General features: G+C 40.5%; 1 protein-coding gene across 1 annotated transcript in view; it reads right to left on the reverse strand.

Moving 5' to 3' along the window:
• The window catches only part of nlrx1 (NLR family member X1), a 40,616-nt gene that overhangs the window by 8,628 nt on the left and 8,221 nt on the right, over nt 1-23,767 (reverse strand). The window contains exons 4-9 of the mRNA XM_046074057.1: nt 15,482-16,643; nt 10,634-10,817; nt 9,089-9,184; nt 7,388-7,474; nt 6,419-6,670; nt 4,448-4,652 (exon numbers count right to left, since the gene is read on the reverse strand). Coding sequence (XP_045930013.1) covers nt 4,448-4,652; nt 6,419-6,670; nt 7,388-7,474; nt 9,089-9,184; nt 10,634-10,817; nt 15,482-16,643 — 1,986 coding nt within the window. The remainder of the gene's footprint in view (nt 1-4,447; nt 4,653-6,418; nt 6,671-7,387; nt 7,475-9,088; nt 9,185-10,633; nt 10,818-15,481; nt 16,644-23,767) is intronic.

A 23,767-nucleotide genomic window follows, 5' to 3' on the forward strand; every position in this document is an offset into this window, starting at 1 on the left:
GACCAGCTCCTCCCGTGTAGTTCTGGGCTGATTTCTCACCTTTCTTAGGATCATTGAGACCCCACGAGGTGAGATCTTGCATGGAGCCCCAGTCCGAGGGAGACTGACAGTCATGTTTAGCTTCTTCCATTTTCTAATGATTGCTCCAACAGTGGACCTTTTTTCACCAAGCTGCTAAGCAATTTCCCCGTAGCCCTTTCCAGCCCAGTGGAGGTGTACAATTTTGTCTCTAGTGTCTTTGGACAGCTCTTTGGTCTTGGCCATGTTAGTAGTTGGATTCTTACTGATTGTATGGGGTGGACAGGTGTCTTTATGCAGCTAACGACCTCAAACAGGTGCATCTAATTTAGGATAATAAATGGAGTGGAGGTGGACATTTTGAAGGCAGACTAACAGGTCTTTGAGAGTCAGAATTCTAGCTGATAGACAGGTGTTCAAATACTTATTTGCAGCTGTATCATACAAATAAATAGTTAAATAGTTATATTAATAATTAATAGTTATAGTGGATTTTTTTTTAGATTATGTCTCTCACAGTGGACATGCACCTACGATGACAATTTCAGACCCCTCCATGATTTCTAAGTGGGAGAACTTGCAAAATAGCAGGGTGTTCAAATACTTATTTTCCTCACAATGGTTTTGAATGTTTTACCTCAGATTTGTGAAGTTTGGCATCAAGTGTTGACCATGAATAAGAGTTTAAACCACAATTAACTATCAGGTTTCTTCTACTTTCACTCAGGAGCAAAAACTTACGACTTAAGATCGCTGTCGGGGTATCAACAGTTAGTGAAAGCTCTAGTTTATACTGTTTATTAGCACTTCTCTGTACTTGTCTTATAGAAATGTTCATACACAAAGTGCTGTATGTGGTCGTGTTGCTACAGTGTTTAGTGTGAGTAAATACCGCCCAATGCGTTTTTTTAATCAACCGGCGTATCAATGGCTAACCTGGCTAGTTGTAAACAACGGCTGGCTGAGCGAGGTTTTCCAACTTGTTAACTGGAACGTCGTCAACTCGGGTGTGACGTCATTCCCAGCTCCGACCTCCGAGGTAAATGGAACGTACCAACTGTCCAGCGTCTCCCAGAAGCAGGCGCGCATGCGCTGAATGCAACGTGGGTTTGTTTGGGTCGATGACAACACGGCGGAAGACAACGCTGCAGAGATTTTTCAGTCACTCTTAAGTCCGGTCGTATTTTAGTTTTTATGAGAGCGCTGAGGGAAATTTGATTGAAGAAAATAACCTTACAGTGAATGCAGGTGAGTGAACTTTTAGCTTTGTCTCTCTGACTTGCTAACAGCGTGTAAACTGAAGCTCTGTGTTAGCTGCTCTTGTAAAAACACTATACGTTCTGCTGCTGTGTGCATCGTGTGTCGGGAAGAGCCTATTCGTCCACTGCACATGATAACACGTTACGCAGTTTAGCCAACCAACCAGCAGATCTAGAAACGCTACAGACTGCTCTGTATTTATGTCAGTTGTTGGGCTCATTACAGTTACTATCACTGTCTTCTAAAGACTTATTTCTTTTCGTGTAATTGTCCACTGGGTCATTGTATTACCTATAAAATATAAAATCTTGATAATGCACACTTAGATGATTTTCATATGTTTACAAAAGGTATTTGCTGTTATTTTATTTTTTATGCAAACAAAATGGCAATTGTATTTGTAGTTTTCAATATAAAACTTGTTGAAATGGTTTCAGTGTGTGTATCAGTACATTTTAATATTTATTGGCGCATTTTCACAATACCGTGATAATACTGATAACCGTGATAATTTTGGTCACTATAATCGTGATATGAAATTTTCATACCATTTCATCCCTATTGTCCAGCCCTACCAGAAAATTTTGAGCATTGAACACTTCATTCATTGCATTCTGGTGAATTTTCTGTTGTGCCTTTCCTACATCAATTTATGGTGGAAATGTTTTTATTTATGTAGGGAAACACAAAATTCAAGTAGCAGGTGACAATTCAAAATCAAAAAATATAGAATCTAATGCAGTGCAGCTCTCATGCAGTCTGTGCTGCTTTCAGATATGTTTCTCCCGTAGATCTGCTCATGTAATATCAACCCTGCTAAGTCAGCACACATGCACGCTTGATTTAGTCTTCCCTTTAGTCTTTTGTCATGTTCACAAGGAGAGAACGGAATTTTTTTTCAAAAAGAAACTGTGATAATAAGATGGTGATGATTTGGGTCATTTGATAATGTAAATGTTCTGTACTTGTATAGCGCCTTTCTAGTCTTTTCGACCACTCAAAGCGCTTTTACACTACATCTGCATTCACCAGTCATACACATTCACACACTGAGCCTAAGTGCTCAAACAGAAACTAACATTCACACTCATTCATACATGGGCGGAACAGCCAGGGGCAAATCAGGGTTCAGCATCTTGCCCAAGGACAGCTTGTTTTATCTTACTTAAATAAATAAAGTGCAAATAAACCTTTCTCAAAGCACTTTCATTTGTTCTTTACCAGTTCTTGTTGCAAGCTATTTTTCAAAGCATTTTTAACAAATGTTTTGAAAAACTGTTGGTCACATGTCCCCAGCGCCCCCAGTGTAAATGACACAGATGCCGACATGTTTCATCTTGTTGACGTTAAACTACATTACATCCAGGTTGTTGCCACTGCTCTCCATTAGCAATTAGCTCAATTAGTTTAGCTGATAGTATTGGTTTATAACAGTGGGCTAAGTTATAAAACTGGCAACATTATTGTATCTGACAGGACAGTTAACATTATAAGCTAGCTTACTTCTGTTTTACATCAGACTTACTTTCCAACAGACAGTTCGTTCGGCAGTAACGTCCTCGGTCCTAACGTGTTCAGCTGTCAGACTCGGCAGTGTAGCGGACTTGAAAAAAAGACCCGCCCTACTCTGCCTATGATTGGTGGTTGGGTTGAGGCATTAGGAGTGACGATTATTTAGGCAGTTGTCAAAGTTGCAAAGCCCATGATAGAGGGGACTCTCTAGATATAACAGGTAGGCCTAAAGCAAGGCATACACTGCACAACTTTAGAAATCTTGTTGTTTCATTCCAACTCACACTGTACCAGTACATCGTCTGCAATGTAAAGCCAAAGCTCACGATGTAGTTGCTCACATTGTACGGTCCAATGGTCAGTCACAACCTGAGTGCTCACACTATACGTCAAGGGTCGGCAAATAAGTCTGGCATCGGGCCAAATTTTCCCAAGCCGTTATACGGCGGGCCAGAACAAACCATACAAATTCATGTGCTCGTTTAGCTCTGTCAGTGCTGTGTGGGACTCCTGACGGGTAGGTTGTGAGATTGATTCCGTCTTACTGCGGAAATTTTTTTCTCCCTTGTTAAACAAATTGAACAAAAGGACACTTTTGCACATGCTCACATAAAGCATGTGCTGAAGTCCGTGCGCGTTCCAGCGTTTGATCCGCATTCATAAACCTATGGACACTTATTTTCATTTCCCTGAGAAAATTCAGGGGAATCCAATCACACGTTTACTGACTGCTTTTTCAGAGGTGTGTCAAGCATGCCAGAGACTCTTTTGAATTTCCTTCAGAACTCTTTAAAGTAAAAGCTCTTAATAAGCTCGCCATGAAGCATTGCTGCAAAAAAAAACAAACGTTCTTGCGCTTTTATTTTAGAGGCACAATCACTTAAGAGGAAGTGGTTATGTGAGTAACTGTTGCTGTCATGACTGAGATCTAAGACAGCATGCCATGTTAGTTTTGCAGAGATAATTGGAGGTAAACTAGCTACATTTTACTGTACAGATTGTTGACTTGACAGCAAGCGTTGTGTTGCCATGGCACTTTCAGACCCCGTTCACCACTTTACACAGGTGCTGTGAGAAAAAACAAAGGCACTGATTGCGGGGAATCCATTCGTGATTCTGTTTCAGCTGTGCGAGAGCCTGACGATGGCCAACAAAAATTTCTGACATGTCAGAAATTCATCCAACCGACCGACGGCCGTTTAGGAGCAGTTGATCGCTCCTCGCTACCCCCTGTACAATGCACCAACTCTAAAATGAGTCGTGCAGCTCGAAAATCTGGTCAGAAATGGGCTGAAATCTTACAGTGTAAGCCCAATTTAAAAGCTGTCTTTGCAACGAACGACGGACCCCTCCTCCCAAAATATTTTCTCATCGGATCTGCACAAATCACATAGGTGACCCATTTTGGTTTCAAAACGGAAAATTTCACTGAAAGGTGAGGCCTGATATTTAAATGCATGACACAATCGTTATCACCATCACTGTCCTTTCTTCATAGTAGATTGGCTGAAAACATTTAAGAAAATATTAGCAGAATCCCCTATTCCGAGAACCATCTTTTAAAAACCAACACGTGTATAGTCCTACTTACAAAAACGTGCTTGGTGAGCTGTTTTGCATGGGTTTTACTTCTTTTTTTGTTCCTGCAAGTGTGTACCTTAAGTTGCTGCATGACACGTTCTCGGTCCCAGGAGGAGGCATTGTTTTGTATCACACTGAGGATGGGGTGCCAGTCTTCGGAGATGTCTGATCCTTCAGTGACCGAAGCCAGGACCTTGACTCGCCGACCACTGTGGTTCTTGGGAACACCTCGGACATACAGTGACTGCTTCCCCACATCACTAAGAGGGTTCAGATACAAGCTACACAAAGAAACAAGAAACTACATCAACACTTAACTTACTATCAATGTGGTGACATTGGTAAGGATTACATGTGTAACAGCTAGCATACATTATAGTATCCCTGTGTTGGTTTGCTATTGTTAACTGTTAGAAGTGATTTTAAAATGGTATGGGTAACTTTACAGGCTTATTGAGGCCCTGCTCCAAGCTACAGCAGAGAAAGCAGCATTAAGCTCCCTTGATTGATGTTAATACAACAACCAGTGTAAACTGTATGCACAATTGTTCTATAAATACACACATAGTATATGTACGAAATTGTGAAGAACAGCATAAAGCTAAATATACAACATTATTAGCCTTCCAAGACCAGATAATAAACCACACAATTTAATAATAGAAAGGTTTGGCAGTCCAATTTAACTGTCTCTGCTCCAGTCCATCTCAGCTGCTCATTGACAGCCTGCTCCTTAACTGTCACACAGCTACCTCACTTTGGTAAGAATGCTATCCGACCTCGAACAGACCCAACTGAATCAGAACCAGCTTTATTGCCAGGTATGTGTACACATACGAGGAATTTTACTCTGGATAGTACAATGCTCACGATGTGCTGCTGGAAGAACCGCATTTAGGTTCGTTTCAGAGTTGGCCGAGTTTATGTCTTTACTGAGCCAGCTCACTTGGGCTGATGAGATGAGTTCCAGTCCAATAAGCTGTTAAACAAGCTATCGAACAAGCTAGGTGATTTTATAATAACAGAGTGGGCTCATAAAATAATAATCAGTTATCATAACTTTTTGTCACGATTAATTTATTAATGACTCAGCATCATCTGTATTAAAGACAAAAGACTCTGCCAGCCTGCTTATAACATTACTGGAGCTCCACAACTACTGACTGGATTTGCACTGGTTTTCTGCCACCAGACTCCTGTAAGGGGAAAGCAGGCAGTGGACTAAACCACTGTGAGGCAAGAGAGGGGGGACTCAAAATGTTTCTAAACTTACAACGCACTTTAATTGCCCTGTTTCGTTTGTATAGTTTTACTATTTACACAATTTTAAGTATATCATATTATTTTATGGTTTTTAAGCTGGGGACACCCCTCAGATAGGGGGATTTCCGCCTATGGTTGCTCTTGACCTCAACCTCGACCTGGATGACTGAGAACCTTCACAGACATCTACTCTATTTTCCCTCTTAAACTCTTCCCTCTTGCACAACAGGTGCCAGATATTACATGAGCAATATGTCTCTTTCAGTAAATGTGAAATCTGCTCTGTCTGAATGAAGCAATGCATCACTAACAGAGGAAGACGATGTGCGCTCTTTCCTTAAGGTAATACATTTACATTTACTCATTTGGCAGACGCTTTTATCCAAAGCGACTTACATTTGAGGAACAACATACAAGCATCAACAGAGCATCAACTACAGATCTACAACTGACAAAACATAATAGTAAGAGTAGCAATAAATACTAGTAAGAGCTCACAGTACATATCACATCAATGGGGTAAATACCCAGGGAAGGAAGTAAGAGTTAACAAAAAGTGCAATACAAGATCATTGTAGGGGATAGAAGAAGAAGAGCACAGGAAGTGCATGTTAGAGGTTAGGAATACAATACTATGTGTTCTTCTACAATCTTAGCAGTAATATTCCACATGCAAAAAGAAAACTTGTTTTACAAATGTGGTGAAATCAGCTTTGAGGAGGACAGATTGTGGCTTATGGAATGAAACTTCATGAATATACAGATATAGTGAAGAGCTGCTTACTGCACGGTGTGAATGCTGGGGTGTTCCCTGCAGGCGTCCACCAGAGCCACAGCAGCGTTGTCTCCAATGTTGTTATAGGCCACGTTGAGCTCCTGGAGGCCCGTGTGCTGCTGGAGCCTCTCAGTCAGCACCAGTGCTGCCTGGTCCCCCAGCCCAGTGTGCATCAGGGATAGATGTGTCAGGGACAGATTCTGTGACAGGGCCTCCAGCAGGATGCAGCCTCCAGAATCCTCCAGACGGTTGTCACACAGTCTGGAGAACACATTGGAATAATGAGATATTTCTGGTCTTCTACTAAGAACACATAGTATAAATTGTGACGTCAACCAGGGGCCTGATGACACAAAGAAAGACTGACTGGTTAACATCTAGCAAATGGTCAGGAAAAAAGTAGGACTACTAGACTCTGTATTCTGGATAAATTACTAAGTGGGGTTACCCAGAGTGAAATGAGCCAAGGCAATTGTACTGACCATTATATGACCACTTAAGTTGTGCTGGCACGAACAGGTTCCCCATTACAACTAAGTGGCATGGTAAAAGCAATGTTTATCTTGACATGTTACAGGTGTGTTGGTACACACAAACTACAGTAAAAGTCTGTCGCTTCATCGAACAGCTAAATGTGGTCCTTTCTTTTCTTGTAATATTTAAACATTGACAGAAGGACAAAGCTGGCGTCAGGTAGTATTTCAGCATTACAGTACGTGTCAGTCCAAGGCAAAATATAATATAATATAAAATATATTCAGTGTGCACTGCACTTAATAGGTACTTGAAGGCGACATGGTCCATACTCAATGCACAGAGAGTGGGAAGAGCAGGGGTTTAGGGGTTACACACATTTTTCTCATGTTTAAAATTTTCTCATGTTTCTCACATTTAAACATTTTTCAATGTTGCAGAAAGGGATTAATTTGGACACACAGGCTAAAGATACAAGGATATAATTTAAAGGGTTGTCTTAACTGTAAAGATCTAATAGAACTCTTGGCGTCTAGTAGCAGATCTCTCAGGAAGATGCAGGACTCAGGACCCAGGCTGTTAAACTGCAGACTGAGGACAACAGAGAAGGCAGACACATCAAAAATTCCATGATCCATTATATCACTGAGGGTAAGCTAAATAACAGGAATACCTCTCTATATAACAACAGCACCATAAATTACATCCTTCAAAATGATCATACAGTTGAATCAACACCTCTCCAACAGTTTCAACAAAACTGAACATTATGAAGGTAGGATTCACTGCAGGACTGTTGCATTCAACTGACTTAATTTTAGCCTAATAAACTGGTAACTGAGTGTATTTTTATCTTTGCAGTACTGAACAATCATGTCTTTAGTAAAGTATTAGTTACAGATCCTCCCACCAGGAGAACTCCTTGAAATTCACAGGTAAGCAGGAAAAAACAGAATAACTGGTGCATGTCGCAATTTTTCAGTATTTCAAATTCAAGAAGCTAAGTGCAGTAGCTTAGAATTAATGCCTACAGGGTGGGAGGAACCACTTGAACAAGACTGAATGCAGCACAAAAATCCATAAGGCATACACACAGCAGAAATATGATCTGAGCATGACATTATGCCACTCTAAGGATGAGAACAATAGTATGTTTGTACTTGTTTTGTTCAGTTATTTTTTTAAAAGCCATGTATTCTCTTTGACAAGTTTGTAAAATTCTGTTGTGATTTTGATTTTGAATAATTGTGTATTGCACTTCCTGCTCATTATGCTTCCATCCCCTAGTTGTGTGTTTTCTTCCCATAGTAGGCTGCAAAGAGGATGCCAGCTATCAAACCAGGCCTTTTCATTAGAACATGTTCTAACACAGGTACACCTAGAGGTGTGGTTACCTGAGTAATCAAGTTTATTATTAACACAACAGCAATGAAATTAATTTATTTTTATTTTATGTTACCATATTTTAGTATGGTAACACTTAATTATGTGTTGTGTGTGTGTAGCACGAAGGAACTACAAATTTAGTTTCATTATCCAGCCTTGTGCTGTATAATGACAAATAAACAACCTTGTACCTTGTCTTGGGTCATTTGCTATCAGTGTCTCCATGACACACATTTCTTTGTTCAGAAGAGGCAACTGATAGTGTTTTGCAATCTCTTACGCTAGCTTTTGTTTTTAGTAAGGCTAAATTTACCTGGAAAAGCAGTAACAAGATGGATCAAGTCAGGACCTGATAGGAGCTGTGCACAAGTTATAATTACTGTAACTTTACACTTAAAAGCAGGATCCAATCTAGTGTGGATGCCAGCAGTTTGCAGTTTTATCTCTCTCTAAATGTAGCACTTGAAGAAATTCAGCATATTTGATGAAGTTGATGTACTTGTATGGTTCTTGCAGTTTATGGTTTGTATCCTCACAGCTGAATGCCCTTCTTGTAAGTTGCTTTGGATAAAAGCGTCAGCTGAATAAATGTAATGTAACAACAGATTTACCTGCCGGATACGGGTCTTTGTGACCTTCATGTAAAACTGGTATATGTAATGTGATACAGACCTAACATTTTAAACTGGAGCAGTAGTAAAAATATAACCTGTGCAATGTTCAGCATTATGTTAAATACAAACCTGTCCTTTCAGAGGTCATCCTTTCTTTTTCTAAGACCTTCAATGCAAACCACAACAATTATTTATTTAGTCTCACTTGAGGTTATGAGTGTGTCTGAAGGCAGGCAGCAGTATCTGAAGCAGGTCAGGAGTCAAGAGACAGGAGGACAGGTCCAGCTCTTCAAGGTGATAACTAAAGGAAGGCCCCATTACACATAAAAAACAATTACAAGATCAAACACAAATTCATATCCATACTTCATATGTATATACATTTTTCATATACAGACACTAACCAACTCTAATCTTGTTCTAATCTAAAGCCAAACAATTGGCACTTTGCAATCTCATGTTAATGGCACAGCCCAATATACAACAGAGAAATCTAAGCAAAGCACTTTTCTATATCTGGAAATACCAGAACATCTAGTTTCAACAATACACCGCTGCTGTCTTCAAGCACATTCTGCCACACTTTAGACAAATTTCATCACAATCCATCCAAGTTAGTAAGGCTTTACTTACAAACAGTGATCCCTTAAAATAAATGATAACCAATGCAGGTAAAATGTCATAGTATGCATTTTAGCATGCCAACATTTGTTAAATAGCACTGAACATAAATTACAGCTGAGGTTTATGGGAATGTTATTTTTGCAGGTATTTTTTCCTAAAACAAAGGAATGATGATGATGGCGCTAGACGAAATGTCTTGGGATCAACAAAGTTATTACAATTCATCCTGAGAGCAACATGAATTTTTGAATCCATTCACTAGTTGTTGATACATTTTACTCAAGTCACAAATATCAATCTCAAAGTACTGGAGGAAAATCAGATTAAGTTGGTAGGATATTTCTTTTGTGAAACAAGAATGTCTGACAATTTATCCAATAGTAGAACTGACAGACATTGCCGTCCTTCCAGCCACAGCATTTTTGTGGCTAAAAAACACAAACTTAACATCTGTAACATCATCTGCTGACTTTGAAATTTAAAATGTGCAGGATATTTGCTACTGATTTTTATACATTCAATTAGGGCTGGGCAATAAAACAATAATGATAATTATCGCAATATAATTTTCCTCAATATAAATATAATTAATGTTCAATATATTGTCAAATATTTGGTTTAATTCATATGAATCATGAACAAATTAGCACTTAATTTTTCTGTTAATATATTTATTTTGTTGCGGAAAAGGGACTGAAAAAAGATTTACTAATATCCTAGTTTAGTTATAATACTAGTTTTGGATGTTCTCCCTCAGTTTTGTTAAGTGATTCACTGTTTGTGAAACACTGTCAAGTGTTTCTCCCATTCTGACCACAAAGAAAAGTTTAACCACATAATTAACCATCTGGTTTCTTAAATTTTCAGTCAGGAGCAAAAATCAGCCTTTAAACTTGAAAGAACTAACGACTTTACATTTATCGTGATAATTATTGATATCGAATGATATGAAATGTTTTTATCGTGATAACATTTTTGGCCATATTGCCCAGCCCTACATTCAATGTTTAAATTGATCCAGCACCTCTCGGCCATCCCGGATCCATTAGGAGCTGAAGCTTGGGGCAACAACAACAAAACCCTACTTTCAGAATGGGTAACAGTAAAAGCACAATACATAGTTTACCTTGCAGGGGAGCATGAGAGCACAGAACTCAGTACAAAGCATTTGAGTGATGTCATACGAATGTTGGTGAGGTTGATGGTTCTGATTGAGGCCAGAACCTCTGCAGTCAGTCTGGGGTTCTGAAACTCATACAGAAGGACCAGCAGATCCATCAGCTCCTCTGGTGGCTGTGGCTTGCTAAGCTCTAGCATTAAATGAGATAAAAGACTCATTATCCATACAGCTTTCTGCCTAAAATTTTAATTAAATTCTTATCCAATAACACTAAAAATGCACCAACTGCCTCCACTCCTGGTTCTCCTGGTACAAAATCATAGGGACACAATTACACCCATAATTTCTTTCTGATTAGTTTTGTCTCAACTAATTTTTCTAAATAGAAACAAAATGTGATTATGTGCAACACTGTAATGCCATTTTTAATTGAAAATAGCACAAAGAGAACTCATCAAATGTTGAAACTGAAATGTTAGTTTTTGGAAAATAATATGCCCATTTTGAATTTGATGCCATCAAGAGGTTTCAAAACAGTTGGGACAGGGTCATGTTCACCACTCCTGCAGATACCGACTACAAAAATCTTGAAATTGGAATGTTTTCCCATTTTTGCTTGATGTAGGAATTCAGCTGCTCAACAGTCCAGGGTCTCCTTTGCTGTATTTAACATTTCACAACTCCCAACATTTTCAGAGAGAGACAAGTCGAGACTGTCATTGTCTAGCTGAAATAAACAAGGCCGTCCCTGAAAAAGATGTCTACTTGGCAGCATATGTTGCTCCAAAACCTGTATATATTGTTCAGCACTAATGGTAACTTCACAAATGTGCAGGTTACCCATGCCATGTGCACTAATGTCCCCCATTCCATCACAGATGCTGGCCTTTACACTGTGCACTGATAACAAGCTGGATGGTCCCTCTCCTCCTAAGCCTGGAGGACGCGAGGTACATGATTTCCAAACAGAATTTAACATTTTGACTTGTCAGACCACAGGACAGTTTTCCACATCCCCTCAGTTCATCTTTAATGAGCTTGAGCCCACAGAAGGTGCCGTATCGTTTCCTACTTACACTGGAGGTAAGTTAACTTGAAACTATACAACAAAATTTAAAATAACTATTTATCTATTAATGAGGTTAATACTACATAAGGTTTAAAATGCTTCAACATTTTTAAATATAAATGTGGTGATTTGCAACATTATAATTTGTGGAGACTTGCAGAAATGTGGGATTTAGTTTTAATGGTTAATGTTTCCATGAATCAGCACTTATTACTTAAATATTAAGCAAACTATTTTAAGCAAATCAATTAACCTGAATTTAAATTTTCACATAATTATAGTTACGAGCTGTTTATTTGGATTTCACGTGACTATAACGTTACTTGTCATAACGTTAATAAGCTATTAGATTCTATGATGGTAGATATTTAGTTTAAAACAAACTGCAATTTCCTTACAGCTTAACGTTATGTTACAGATTGTAATTTCATACACAGCTATTTAGATTTTTTATTTGAGTAGCATTACTGCTATTGACAGTGCTGTGTGAGATTATTGTCTTGAATACGACTGCTGAGAAAGAAAAACACTTCTATATTTGTTACAAGATGACTTTACATTGTCTGTCTTCAAAGGACAACACAAAAACATATTTAAAGATGGTCATACATTTTGAGATGTTGCTGCTTTGTTCCATTTTCTCCGACATGTGACATAATAGCATTGTCAACATAAAAAAACTGAGCCATCTTTAATAGTTAACTTTACATTTTACAATATTATTACCTGAAGCATTTATTACACATTTATTTTCCTCCCACAGTCACAGTGCAGATCATGTGTCCCACCTGGTGCCCAGAAAGCTGCAGAGACCTGAGATGTGTCCTCAGTGTGCGAACATCTCAATCTGTTAGAGAGGACTGATGGGGAAAGGTCTTCTCTCCTTCTGTTTACTGATACATTTCTGTTTCATGGCCATTTAAAAAAATATGAATTATGGTTCACATTGCAATAAATTCTATAAACTGTAAAACTTCAATTAATAGCCGAGTCCCAAATAGCCGCCTACCTCCTTTACTGGCCTGGTGTGGGAACACATTTTAACAAATAAACGCCTGGTCTGGCTTTTATAGAAGTTCTTTGGATGTATAAAACCTCTTAAACCCTGCAGGGTCACCCGCTTTAGCTGCTTCTAAGCTGCTTAGATAATACAAATAACGTTAGGCTATTAATGTTAAAAGGTATGACCAATATGGACATGCTGCACATCGTTAGGTTGGTTAGATTCTCCACAATACCACTGTTAAGTTCATTTAACAGAAACAACAAGACCCAAAGTCTAATTCTTCTAGATTTACCGGTGGAACCTGCATGGCTACAAGCGCTCGTTAAGTCCGAATGTGTCCGTTCCTTGATTATTTATCTTCTGTCTGTAAGGGTTCATCAATCAAAAGAATCAAAACAGCTTTTCAGAAAAATTCATCCAAGTTGTGAATCCTGTCATGTGAAGTCCATCACTCTTTGTCTACTAACTTCTCTCATCCTGCACCGTGTTGTTGTTTTTGTGAGGTTGCTGCCTTCAAAATAAAAGCGCATAAGCAGTTTGTTGGAGCTACTTCAAATGTATGACGTGTATTTGATATTATTTGCAAATTTTATTATTCAGTTTGAAAGAAATAAACAGTTTCATAGTAGTTTCAGTTTTGTGCAAAAAGAATTAAAGGCCTGTCCCATATGCATGTCTGTCCCAAATGAAGGCAGGGACAATTCAGTGATTTTAGCAAATCAAAGCCCGGGCTATTATTCAAAGTTTTACGGTATATAGCATATTTGCAATCCTTTGTCTTTACTACTGACTGAAAATGTTAGATTTCACATTCTGTCTGTCAACTGAAATGACAAGCGTACACATAAAAAACACCGCCGCTTCCCCCTCACCTCTCTGCCTGAAAACATCCTTTCCGTACCTCAGTCCACTTATTCCAACTTCTCTAATACATTGACCTCTGTCAATGGTTCTTTAAAAACTGCAGTTAGCATACACTCCCACAATTTTAGCATTGTTGGCAAAGCTTGAAGCTTAAGTAGCTAAGCTAACAACCTAATTTTATGTACTGATACCTGCTAATTATTGTTAACCCACAAATAAAATACTAGAATTTCACTCACCAACTGCAGCACAGGCTTCTAAGTGCACAGCCTGTCATTATTTGTCCGGTATTTGCATGAAGAAATCTCCTAAATGCTCAAACACTGCAGAGATGCAGAGCTCTGTGACTATATTAGGTGACTGAGGCTAACAGACGACAGACAGACTGCTGGCAGTGACAGCGGAAGCAGCCACCTGTGACTCAAAGAGGCCACACCCCTAATAATGCAGAACTTTAAGGATTAATATAATTAAAACGTGAGTTATAAAATTCACCTCCCTCACAGTTGTTCACAGTAAATTAGCTTCATACACTAAAACCATCCTTTCTACCAGGCTGTAAACCTTTTTCTGCTGTAAAGTTAAGGCATTTTAATGTGGTGTTCAACGGAGATTGACTCCCTTTTGGAGCCAGCCTCAAGTGGCCACTTGATTTATTGCAGTTTTTGTTACTTCCGTATTCGCTTCACCCAAGAGACCATAAGGTTGCCGCATGGAAAAAAGAGAAAAGAGATAAGGTGCGTCGTAACAAAGGTGCAGGTAGTTGCGACATGGGCAACCCTCAGCAGGCAGGCATTGGAGCCTCCCAACGTGGTTCTCCCATGAAGTTATATTTTCTGAGAGTTGGGTGGTGAGAATGCCTAGCATTGCAAAGACCAATATCGATCATGAATTATTTAAGGGTGTTGATTTCCAAATACGGTGACTGCCTGCCATACTGAGCCTGTCCTACCACTGGATTACACACCAGTCCCCTCCTATTATAAGAGCTGTGCCTGAGTAAGCAGAGAGTGAGGTGAAGAGCGTGAAAAAAAAGGAGGGTACATATTCGGGTCATAGATATTGGCGATGCATAAATCAGTATTTTAAATTGAAATGTTTATAATAAATCAACCCTCTGGATCTATAGTAGTCATATTATGATTATGAACTGTGTTTTTCTAGTTATCATAACGCTGACACCTCTTTGTGTGGAGTTATGGCAGGCTGAGTACGAGTGAGGAAACTGTGCTGGGGTTGGATAAATGAGTCTCCTGTAGTAAGACAATGTCTGCCCATTTATATGGTTAAGTTTTAAAAAATCTCTTTTCCCTCAAACCAATTCGGCGAACATTTCAAGAGGTGAGCTTAAGTGAGGTAATTTTCCAACTAACGTAGGTAGTGTAGGCGTGCATGTATATGTATGTCTGTGTGTTGTGTCCTTGTATATGGTGTGTGCCTATTTGTGTGTGCTGTATGCGCTAGCTGTGTGCCTGACTGCTTGTGAATATAGAACATACAGTATGAAAATGCCGCAGCTGGCTGACATATAAACGGCAGAGGAAGAGCAACATTAACAGAAGAAAGAAATAGTGAAGCAAAATGCAATGTTTTGCATATCATCACATTTTGTGTTCATTTACATTTTTCACAGCGTGTCAACTTTTTTGGAAAAGGGGTTGTACCATTTTAGCTTCATACACGTGAGAACACATGATCTATATCTGAACTGCTCGGACATGCTTGGTCTGAATTGTCCGAAAGTTTCAAGATGTTTTCCGAAGAAGAATAACAGTACAATTAATAATATCAAATTAAAGTCAGTATATCTGTAATATTTAATGCATATATACTATACTACTAGAGTAAGTTTAACTTCTTCAAACATGAAAACAATGCACACGTTTAGCAAAACTGAAAAGAATATTCACGTTACCTCTGACCAGGTACTTCCTTAGAACATGTGTGATCTGGGCCACAGTGGTGCTCTGAATGCTACAGCCAAGTTGCTGGAGAAGGACACGGTTACCATAATGCAACAGTCCACCCATGAAGATGGGGTAGAGTTCAAAAGGTTGACCTTCACTGTACTGTCTTGGCTGAGGGCCATGAACTCCCAGGAGACGTTGTTCCATCTGATCCAGGACATCCTCGTTGTAGCTATCCTCTGTGCGGAACATCTCAGCTGCCATGGTTCTGGCAATGCTGCCTTTGTTGAGAGTGCTGATTTTCTCAAAGAACTTTGGAAAAAGCTTAAGGAGATTGAATACAGCAAAGATTCGGAGGGGGATGAACTTGGAAAAGATGTTGACAATGGCATTAACATCCTCACTTGCCTGACCAATGGCCACAGAAACCTGCCTGGTTAGCTTCTCCAGAGCCGATTTGTTCTCTCCTAGAACCACGTAGAGAGCCGCCAGGTACTCCTGCAAGGCTGGGACAGCAAAAACATAGCGCCTCTCATCATTCTCACTGGGTTCTTGTGGTAGATGCTTACCACTTTCAACACAGGGAGCCAAGAAGAAGTCAAGCACGTCAGTCCGAAACATGGCCAGCTGACGTAGCTCCTCATCTGTCTTGGTCTTTCCTCCTATCCACTGCTCCAGTTCCGTTTCTGAGAACGATGTGCGTTTGTATGTCACACCGTCAAATGCAAGTTTACCAACTGTACGGACTACATACAACATAAGAGAACTGTGGTGCTCCTGTACATTTGTCCCTGTCCCTGTGCCCAGCACCTCACCCCCAAAGTTGAGCCTGAGGAAACTGGTGTATATGCCTGTCAGAGTGCGGATGGGTACCTTGGCATCAGTGAAATGGAGGAAGTGTAAGGTAGCACATGTGAGCCAGCAGTAGGAGGGGAGGAAGCAGGCTGCAGCTAACTGGCTTTCTCTCTGGAGGTTGCGATAAAGCAGCTCTATAAGAGCCTGGGCCTCAAGGTTACGAGCAGGCTCTCCACTCTGCTGCAGTAGGCGGCTGGTGAAGTACGCCCGCTGGCGGTCAGGGTCATTGAAGCCACAAATCTGTGCATAGCGACTCACATACTTCTGAGGAATACGGTCCAGGGCAGACAGTCTGGTGGTAACCAAGATGCTGGCCTGGGAAACATACAACAGTCAAATTCCATAACCGGTAATCACAAATATTGAAATGAACACACTTCAGAAACAAACAAGGATTACATTTTTTTGGATTACTTGATGCCTTTGCTAACTGTTAGGACTGTATGGCCTGGGATACTGTTTTTGATTTTGCTAGGGGAGGAACACAGCATCTCTCTGAAGAACAAATTAAGTTTGGTCCCTAATAAAAGCCAGGTAAAACGTATTGAGATGAAGAATTACTCACATGCATATTTTAATTTCCTAGTCATTGCTGTGTTATGATATTAATAGTAATAGACCATATTTGTCAGATACCTGATCAGAATAATACTGTACCTCAAATTCACACATTTAAACACTGTATGTCAACCCTTTCCCTGAATGGCAGAATCAGTATTGTTACTGAAGCATTTGACTTAAAACTTCATGTTCAGTAAGATAATCTGTGGCTAATGTAACAACAGTCAGTAACATTAGTTTAAGCCATCTTCTCACTTACACATGACCGTTAAAGTTGTGTTGTGTGATAAGCTATTTCCAGTTTGCAGAGCTTACAGAGCACCATGTTGTTGGGTCTCTATCTAAAATACTCCCAAACCTTAGATGGTTGTAGACAAGGTTCTTAGTGTAAGCTTGTTTTCCAGGGGAATCCCTGCTTAGACCGAGCGCAGCACTTCATTGCGACACAAATCGACGTATTTCCGTAATCAATTAGGCCGATATATTGTCCCACCCCTACCTAAAATTAATGGGGGGGATCATTTCCATCACCCGCTGGAAGGATTTTAATTAAGGCTTGGTATTGATCCTCTGTGCTTTTATTTGGTTCCAAATGAATTGTGTCCTACCTGACTAGATTTGAATACCTGATCAGACTTGTATTCTTGTCTTGTCAACCCTGCTGAGTCAGCACCCATGCAGGCATGATTTAATCTTCCCTCCTCTTTGTGTCTCTGTTTGGGGAAGTAACTTCTTTAAATGTGCATATGGCACCTTTTCAACCTTAATGATAAATTAATTTATTTTAATTCAGTCAGAAACTCCTGGGACCTCATTTATAAAACAGTGTGTAGAATCCATACTAACAATGTCTGTGCACACAAAAAATGGCAAAATTGTCAGCCCTGTTAAAATGACAGTTAACATGAATTACAGATGCACCTTTCAAGATGTTTTCCGAAGAAGAATAACAGTACAATTAATAATATCAAATTAAAGTCAGTATATCTGTAATATTTAATGCATATATACTATACTACTAGAGTAAGTTTAACTTCTTCAAACATGAAAACAATGCACACGTTTAGCAAAACTGAAAAGAATATTCACGTTACAGATGCACCTAGCTAAGCAAGCTAGATAGCTCCACACACGGCCGTTACCTCCTCCACCGCTGGTTGCAAAAACTCAACATGGCGGTGCCCTATCGGCCAAACTGGAGGCTCCAAAACGGCAATCCACAAATCAACGGGTGACGTCACGATGACTACATCCACTTCTTATATACAGTTTATGGCTACTATCAGCTTCTGTTTTAACAAAAGACCACTCAGGGTGAAAATTCAACCGTGGTGTTGTGTCCGGAGATGCAGTGACTTAACCAGTGGTTAGTAGGAAATACTATGAATAATACATGTAATTTGTTAAGCTGAGGAAAGGAAAAGTCCGCTAGCCGCTAGGCTAATTTATGTAGTGCCATATAGGCTAAAGCTCTTAAGCTAGTTATGGTGACTAACAAAGAAACTAATCTTTATTATTAAGCCATATTTTATGCTTCTGTTAAATATAATTGCTATTAAGCCATGTTTTATATGTGGTAATGGCATCTGTTAACTTTACTGCACTTTACCAGTCAAAATGATTTAATGTAGGCTAGTTAATGTTATTTTAGGTCTTCCACAGAAGACAGAGGAGGCGCCATGGGATGGACATAACCATATTTGTCAGAGGAAAAGAAGAAAAGGAAGAAAAAAGGAGAGCAACAAAGAAAATAACCCCCAAACAATGGAATAAATTCCTTTTATATTCACCCTTATATGCCTTGCTGTTTATGTGTAGAGAAGAAGAATGGGAGAACAGCACATATCCCATCGTTACTGTGTGATTATAGAGCATGGGAGAACAGTGGGTACTTTTAATACAGCGCACATATAGGCTGATTTTTGTATCAGTACAGACTGAAGTTGAATAATTTAGAACTGAATTTGAATTGCTCAACTTGAATTTGAATTTATTAGCTTGAAACTGAATGTGATATTATGAATCTAAACTGAAACTGTATTTGAGCCTCACTAAAAATCTAAATCACTAAAAAAATTCTTTGTGTGCTTTCACTTTCAGTTCTCTCAATTCAAATTCAGTTCTCTAAATTCAATTTCAATCCCCAAGATTCAGTTTTAAAGGTCACAGGCAGGTCAAGGTCCTTGAGGAAGAGCAATCGTGTGCAGATGCACAGAGCGCCTTTTCAGCCAATCAGCACATGTGAAAAACAAATGCTCACTGTCTTTAATATCAAGCTGCAAACTTTAACGTTAGAGAACCGTTGGGCAGTGTGTTTAAAGTCAGGCAGAGACCAAAACATTATAATTCAGATTTACTTAACGTTAACTTGCTGCTATACTACTTTCAGTGACAATGCTGCAGCTCTGTTACAGGTCCAGTGTAATAAATATAGGAATACTGCTGTTCTGCTGCATTTGTCTAGCCTGGCAATGCATTATAAACAAAAGAGTCTCACTTACTTATAAATTAGCTTTTGGTACGTCACACCACCATTTACAGCCAAAGTCAAATGCTCTGTGTAATTAATTTTCCATCTATACTTAATAAAAATTATTTGTTACAATTGTTTTGTACTTTTGCTACAAGAGCTCTACAACTCGTATTGTGACAATAAATACACCTAGCTATGAGGTAACAGCTTGTTAGCTCCACTATACCAAATTGTAAATTGAGTAATGGAATGTTATGAAGTGGCTAACTGAGCAAGAGACATATATGGAACTTTAAATATCTTTATTGCTCAGTAGTGTTTCCATTATTGTGCAGAATATGGCAAGGTGCAGCTTATTTTACATAGGTCAGAGCTAATGCTACAAAGACATGATAAGCATTGCTGACCATTGTTTAACACATGTAACCCCTCTATACGTGTTGCACCAGTTTGGACCCAATAATACGGTCTAACTACCTAGAAATGACATACATAGTATTATAGAACAAGATAGATTCAAGAGTAACTAACGTGGGTGGGTCATGAAATGTTGTCATTTTGGCATCACCTTGACATTAGTTCTGTGATCACCACACACACTGTTAAATACAAGCTTCTCCTAATTCAAGACTAAATGTATCTGCAGTTGTAGATGACTGACCTGATGAAACAAACAATATAATGTTCAAATAACAGTGACTGCCATGTTTTACAGATCATCTGAGTTACATGGTGAAGATAGCATTTGATAAGATGTTCCTGGACCCACCACACTCTACTCACAGTCTCAAAACTCAGGAGGACGATATTATTGGGCAGATGTCATGCTTCAGTCAAGCACCTGAAGTGAAGACAACACAGCGGCCAGCAGCAGCAGAAAGTCTTTGTATCCACGGGAAGATGCCTCAGGATGACCACTATGATCTCAGAGCTCCGTTACTAGCAAACACATCTTCAATATACAAGAAACCCTCCATTTGTGTTTCCATTTCATTGGATATGAATAAAGTGATACATTTTTTAAGAGGGTTTTGGTCTTTTTAAATTTAGTGTTAAGGGACCTGGGGTTTTAGAGAAATATAATTCTTCAAAAAGATTTTCTGAAAAACGTTAAATTCATGCATATAGAAGGCTTGAAAAACCTGGTCCATCTCACATCTTTACCATGAAAATGTTTTGCAAGTAATTTTTAAATGGTGGAGGCTGATGGGGGTTTCTCGTCAATTTCCCTGGAGGAAGTCACTGAGGTAGTCAAACAACTCCACAGTGGCAAAGCCCCAGGGATTGATGAGATCTACCCAGAAATGCTAAAAGCTTTGGGTGTGGAGGGGCTGTCTTGGATGACACGTCTCTATGAGATTGGCCGGAGAATCGGAGCAGTGGGGGCGGTATTGCACTCGCTTTACCGCACCGTTGTGACGAAAAGAGAGCTGAGCCGTAAGGCAAAGCTCTCAATCTACCGGTAAATTTTCGTTCCTACCCTCACCTATGGTCATGAAGGCTGGGTCATGACCGAAAGAACGAGATCGCGGGTACAAGCGGCCGAAATGGGTTTCCTCAGAGTAGAGCCGCTGCTTCTTTGCGTTGAAAAGTGCCAGCTGAGGTGGTGTGGGCATCTGGTAAGGATGCCTCCTGGACGCCTCCCTAGGGAGGTGTTCCAGGCACGTCCAGCTGGGAGGAGTCCTCGGGGAAGACCCAGAACTAGGTGGATCTCCACAGTGGCCTGGGAACGCCTCGGGATCCCCCAGTCAGAGCTGATTAATGTGGCTCGGGAAAGAGAAGTTTGGGGTCCCCTGCTGGAGCTGCTGCCCCGCGACCCGATCCCGGATAAGCGGATGAAGATGGATGGATGGATGTCCTCAAGATGGCGCTGTCTATAGCTGCCTCGGTGTTAGGTTTGCTCTGTTTTGTTTTGTTTTGTTTTTGTGTGTTAACTCAGTTTTCAGCTGTGATTCCCAGAGCTCTTTCACTAGAGAAGAGCTCATGAACATCAGGGGAACAACTCCAGCGGATTTATTTCCCACTCGACTGAAAACTAAAGGGGACAGAGCGTTTGCTGTCAGGGCCCCGAGGCTCTGGAACAGCCTGCCCGAGGAAATCAGGTCGGCTGAGTCAGTGAAGTCTTTTAAGTCCCTTCTTAAAACATACTTTTATAGGAGAGCTTTTCCCGATCTTATTTGACTTTATTTTATCCCTTTTATTTTATTGTATTTTACTAATTTTATATTTATCTGTATTTTAGTCTTTTCAATGTTTTCATGCTTTTATCTTGTATTGTTTTTTGTATTATTGTCTCTTGGGTATTATTGTCTTTACACTTAAAGTTAAAGCACTTTGTAACTTGTTTTTGAAAAGTGCTCTACAAATAAGTATTATTATTATTATTATTATTATTATTTTCTGGCGTCATCAGTGGAATTATTGGACATTTTGGTGAAGGGCTCTCTCGTTGGCCGAATGAAGTAAGAGAGGGAAACGAGCCGGGTTGCTTGTGCGCCTCCGCCGGCGAGGAATCCACACACCGCTACCGGCAATATTTCTCTCCAACGTGCGCTCACTGTGCAACAAACTGGATGAACATAAGCTACTGGTGGGGAAAAACAGAAACCTTTTTTCATCTTTTGTTCTGTGCTTCACGAAGACATGGCTGTGTGGATCAATACCGGACTTCCGACTCTACAGAGCTCTCCGGCAAAACAAAAGGTGGAGGTATCTGTTCTTATATTAACAATGGCTGGTGTACCAACGTGACAGTGATTCAGCAGCACTGTTCTCCTAATCTGAAATATTTTATCATTAACTGTAAATCGTTTTACTCCCTCCGTGAGTTTGCTTCATTCATTCTGGTCGGTGTTTACATTCTGCCGCACGCCAACGTGCACGACGCACAGCGCATGCTGGCCGACCAGATACTGTATGTGGAGCAGACAAACCCGGACTCCCTTATCATTGTTCTTGGTGACTTTAACAAAGGAAACCTCAGCCAAGAACTCCCCAAATACAGACAGTTTATTAAGTGTCCAACCTGAGAGGGGAACACTTTGGATCACAGTTAGCAGTGCCTATCACGCCGTTACACGTGCTCCACTGGGACACTCTGACCACGCCATGGTCCACCTGATTCCTGCTTACAGACAGAAATTAAAACTCTGTAAACCTGTAGTGAGGACATCAAAGAAATGGACCAGTGAAGCTGTAGAGGATCTTCAGGCATGCTTGGACTGCACTGACTGGGATGTTTTCAGGACTGCTACCAACAGTCTGAATGAGTTTACAGAGGCTGTGACATGCTACATCAGCTTCTGTGAGGACAGCTGCATTCCAACACGCACCAGGGTGAGTTATAACAATGACAAACCCTGGTTCACAGCTAAACTCAGACAGCGGTTGGAAAAGGAAGAGGCATTTAGGAGTGGGGACCGAGCCAGGTTTAAGGAGTCAAAGTACAGGTTTAGAAAGGCGTTGCGAGATGCTAAACAGCTGTATGCAGAGAGACTACAACACCAGTTCTCAAGGAATGACTCTGCTTCTGTCTGGAGAGGATTCAGATAGATCACCCGCTACAAACCTAAATCCCCCCACTCCATGAACTACTCACGCCTTGCCAACGAGTTGAACCAGTTTTACTGTCGCTTTGAAAGACAATGGGGCAGACCTGACACCATCTCCCGTCACACCACTGCCCAGCCACAGTCCACCATCTCCTCCCCCTCTCTTACCATCCTAGAGAGGGACATCAGACTGTTCAGGAGGCAGAAACCTCGCAAAGCGGCGGGGCTGGACTCCCCATCCACCCTGCAGCAGCTGTCTCCGGTATTCACAGACATTTTTAACACCTCACTGGAGTCATGCCATGTGCCAGCCAGCTTCAAAGCCTCCACCATCATCCTTGTCCCCAGAAAACCAAGGACCACGGGACTAAACGACTTCAGACCCGTCACCCTGACCTCTGTGGTCTTTAACAAGTCTTTTGAACGCCTTGTGTTGTCCCACCTTAAATCCATCACAGGCCCACTCCTGGACCCCTGCAGTTCGCCTACAGAGCCAACAGGTCTGTAGATGATGCAGTAAACATGGCACTTCACTACATCCTCCAGCACCCGGACTACACCAAGGAACCTACACCAGGATGCTGTTTGTGGACTGCATCACAAGCTCTCCCAGCTAAACGTGCCTGACTCCACCTGCAGGTGGATCACTAACTTCCTGACAGACAGGAAGCAGCACGTGAAGATGAAGAAAACATGTCTGACTCCAGGACCATCAGCACCGGTTCGGCTCAAGGCTTCGTTCTTTCCCCTCTTCTCTTCTCCCTGTACACCAACAGCTGCACCTCCAGTCACCAGTCTGTCAAGCTCCTGAAGTTTGCGGACGACACCACCCTCATTGGGCTCATCTCTGGTGG

Source organism: Micropterus dolomieu, linkage group LG17 (assembly GCF_021292245.1).
Source record: "Micropterus dolomieu isolate WLL.071019.BEF.003 ecotype Adirondacks linkage group LG17, ASM2129224v1, whole genome shotgun sequence".
NCBI classification, from domain to species: domain Eukaryota; kingdom Metazoa; phylum Chordata; class Actinopteri; order Centrarchiformes; family Centrarchidae; genus Micropterus; species Micropterus dolomieu.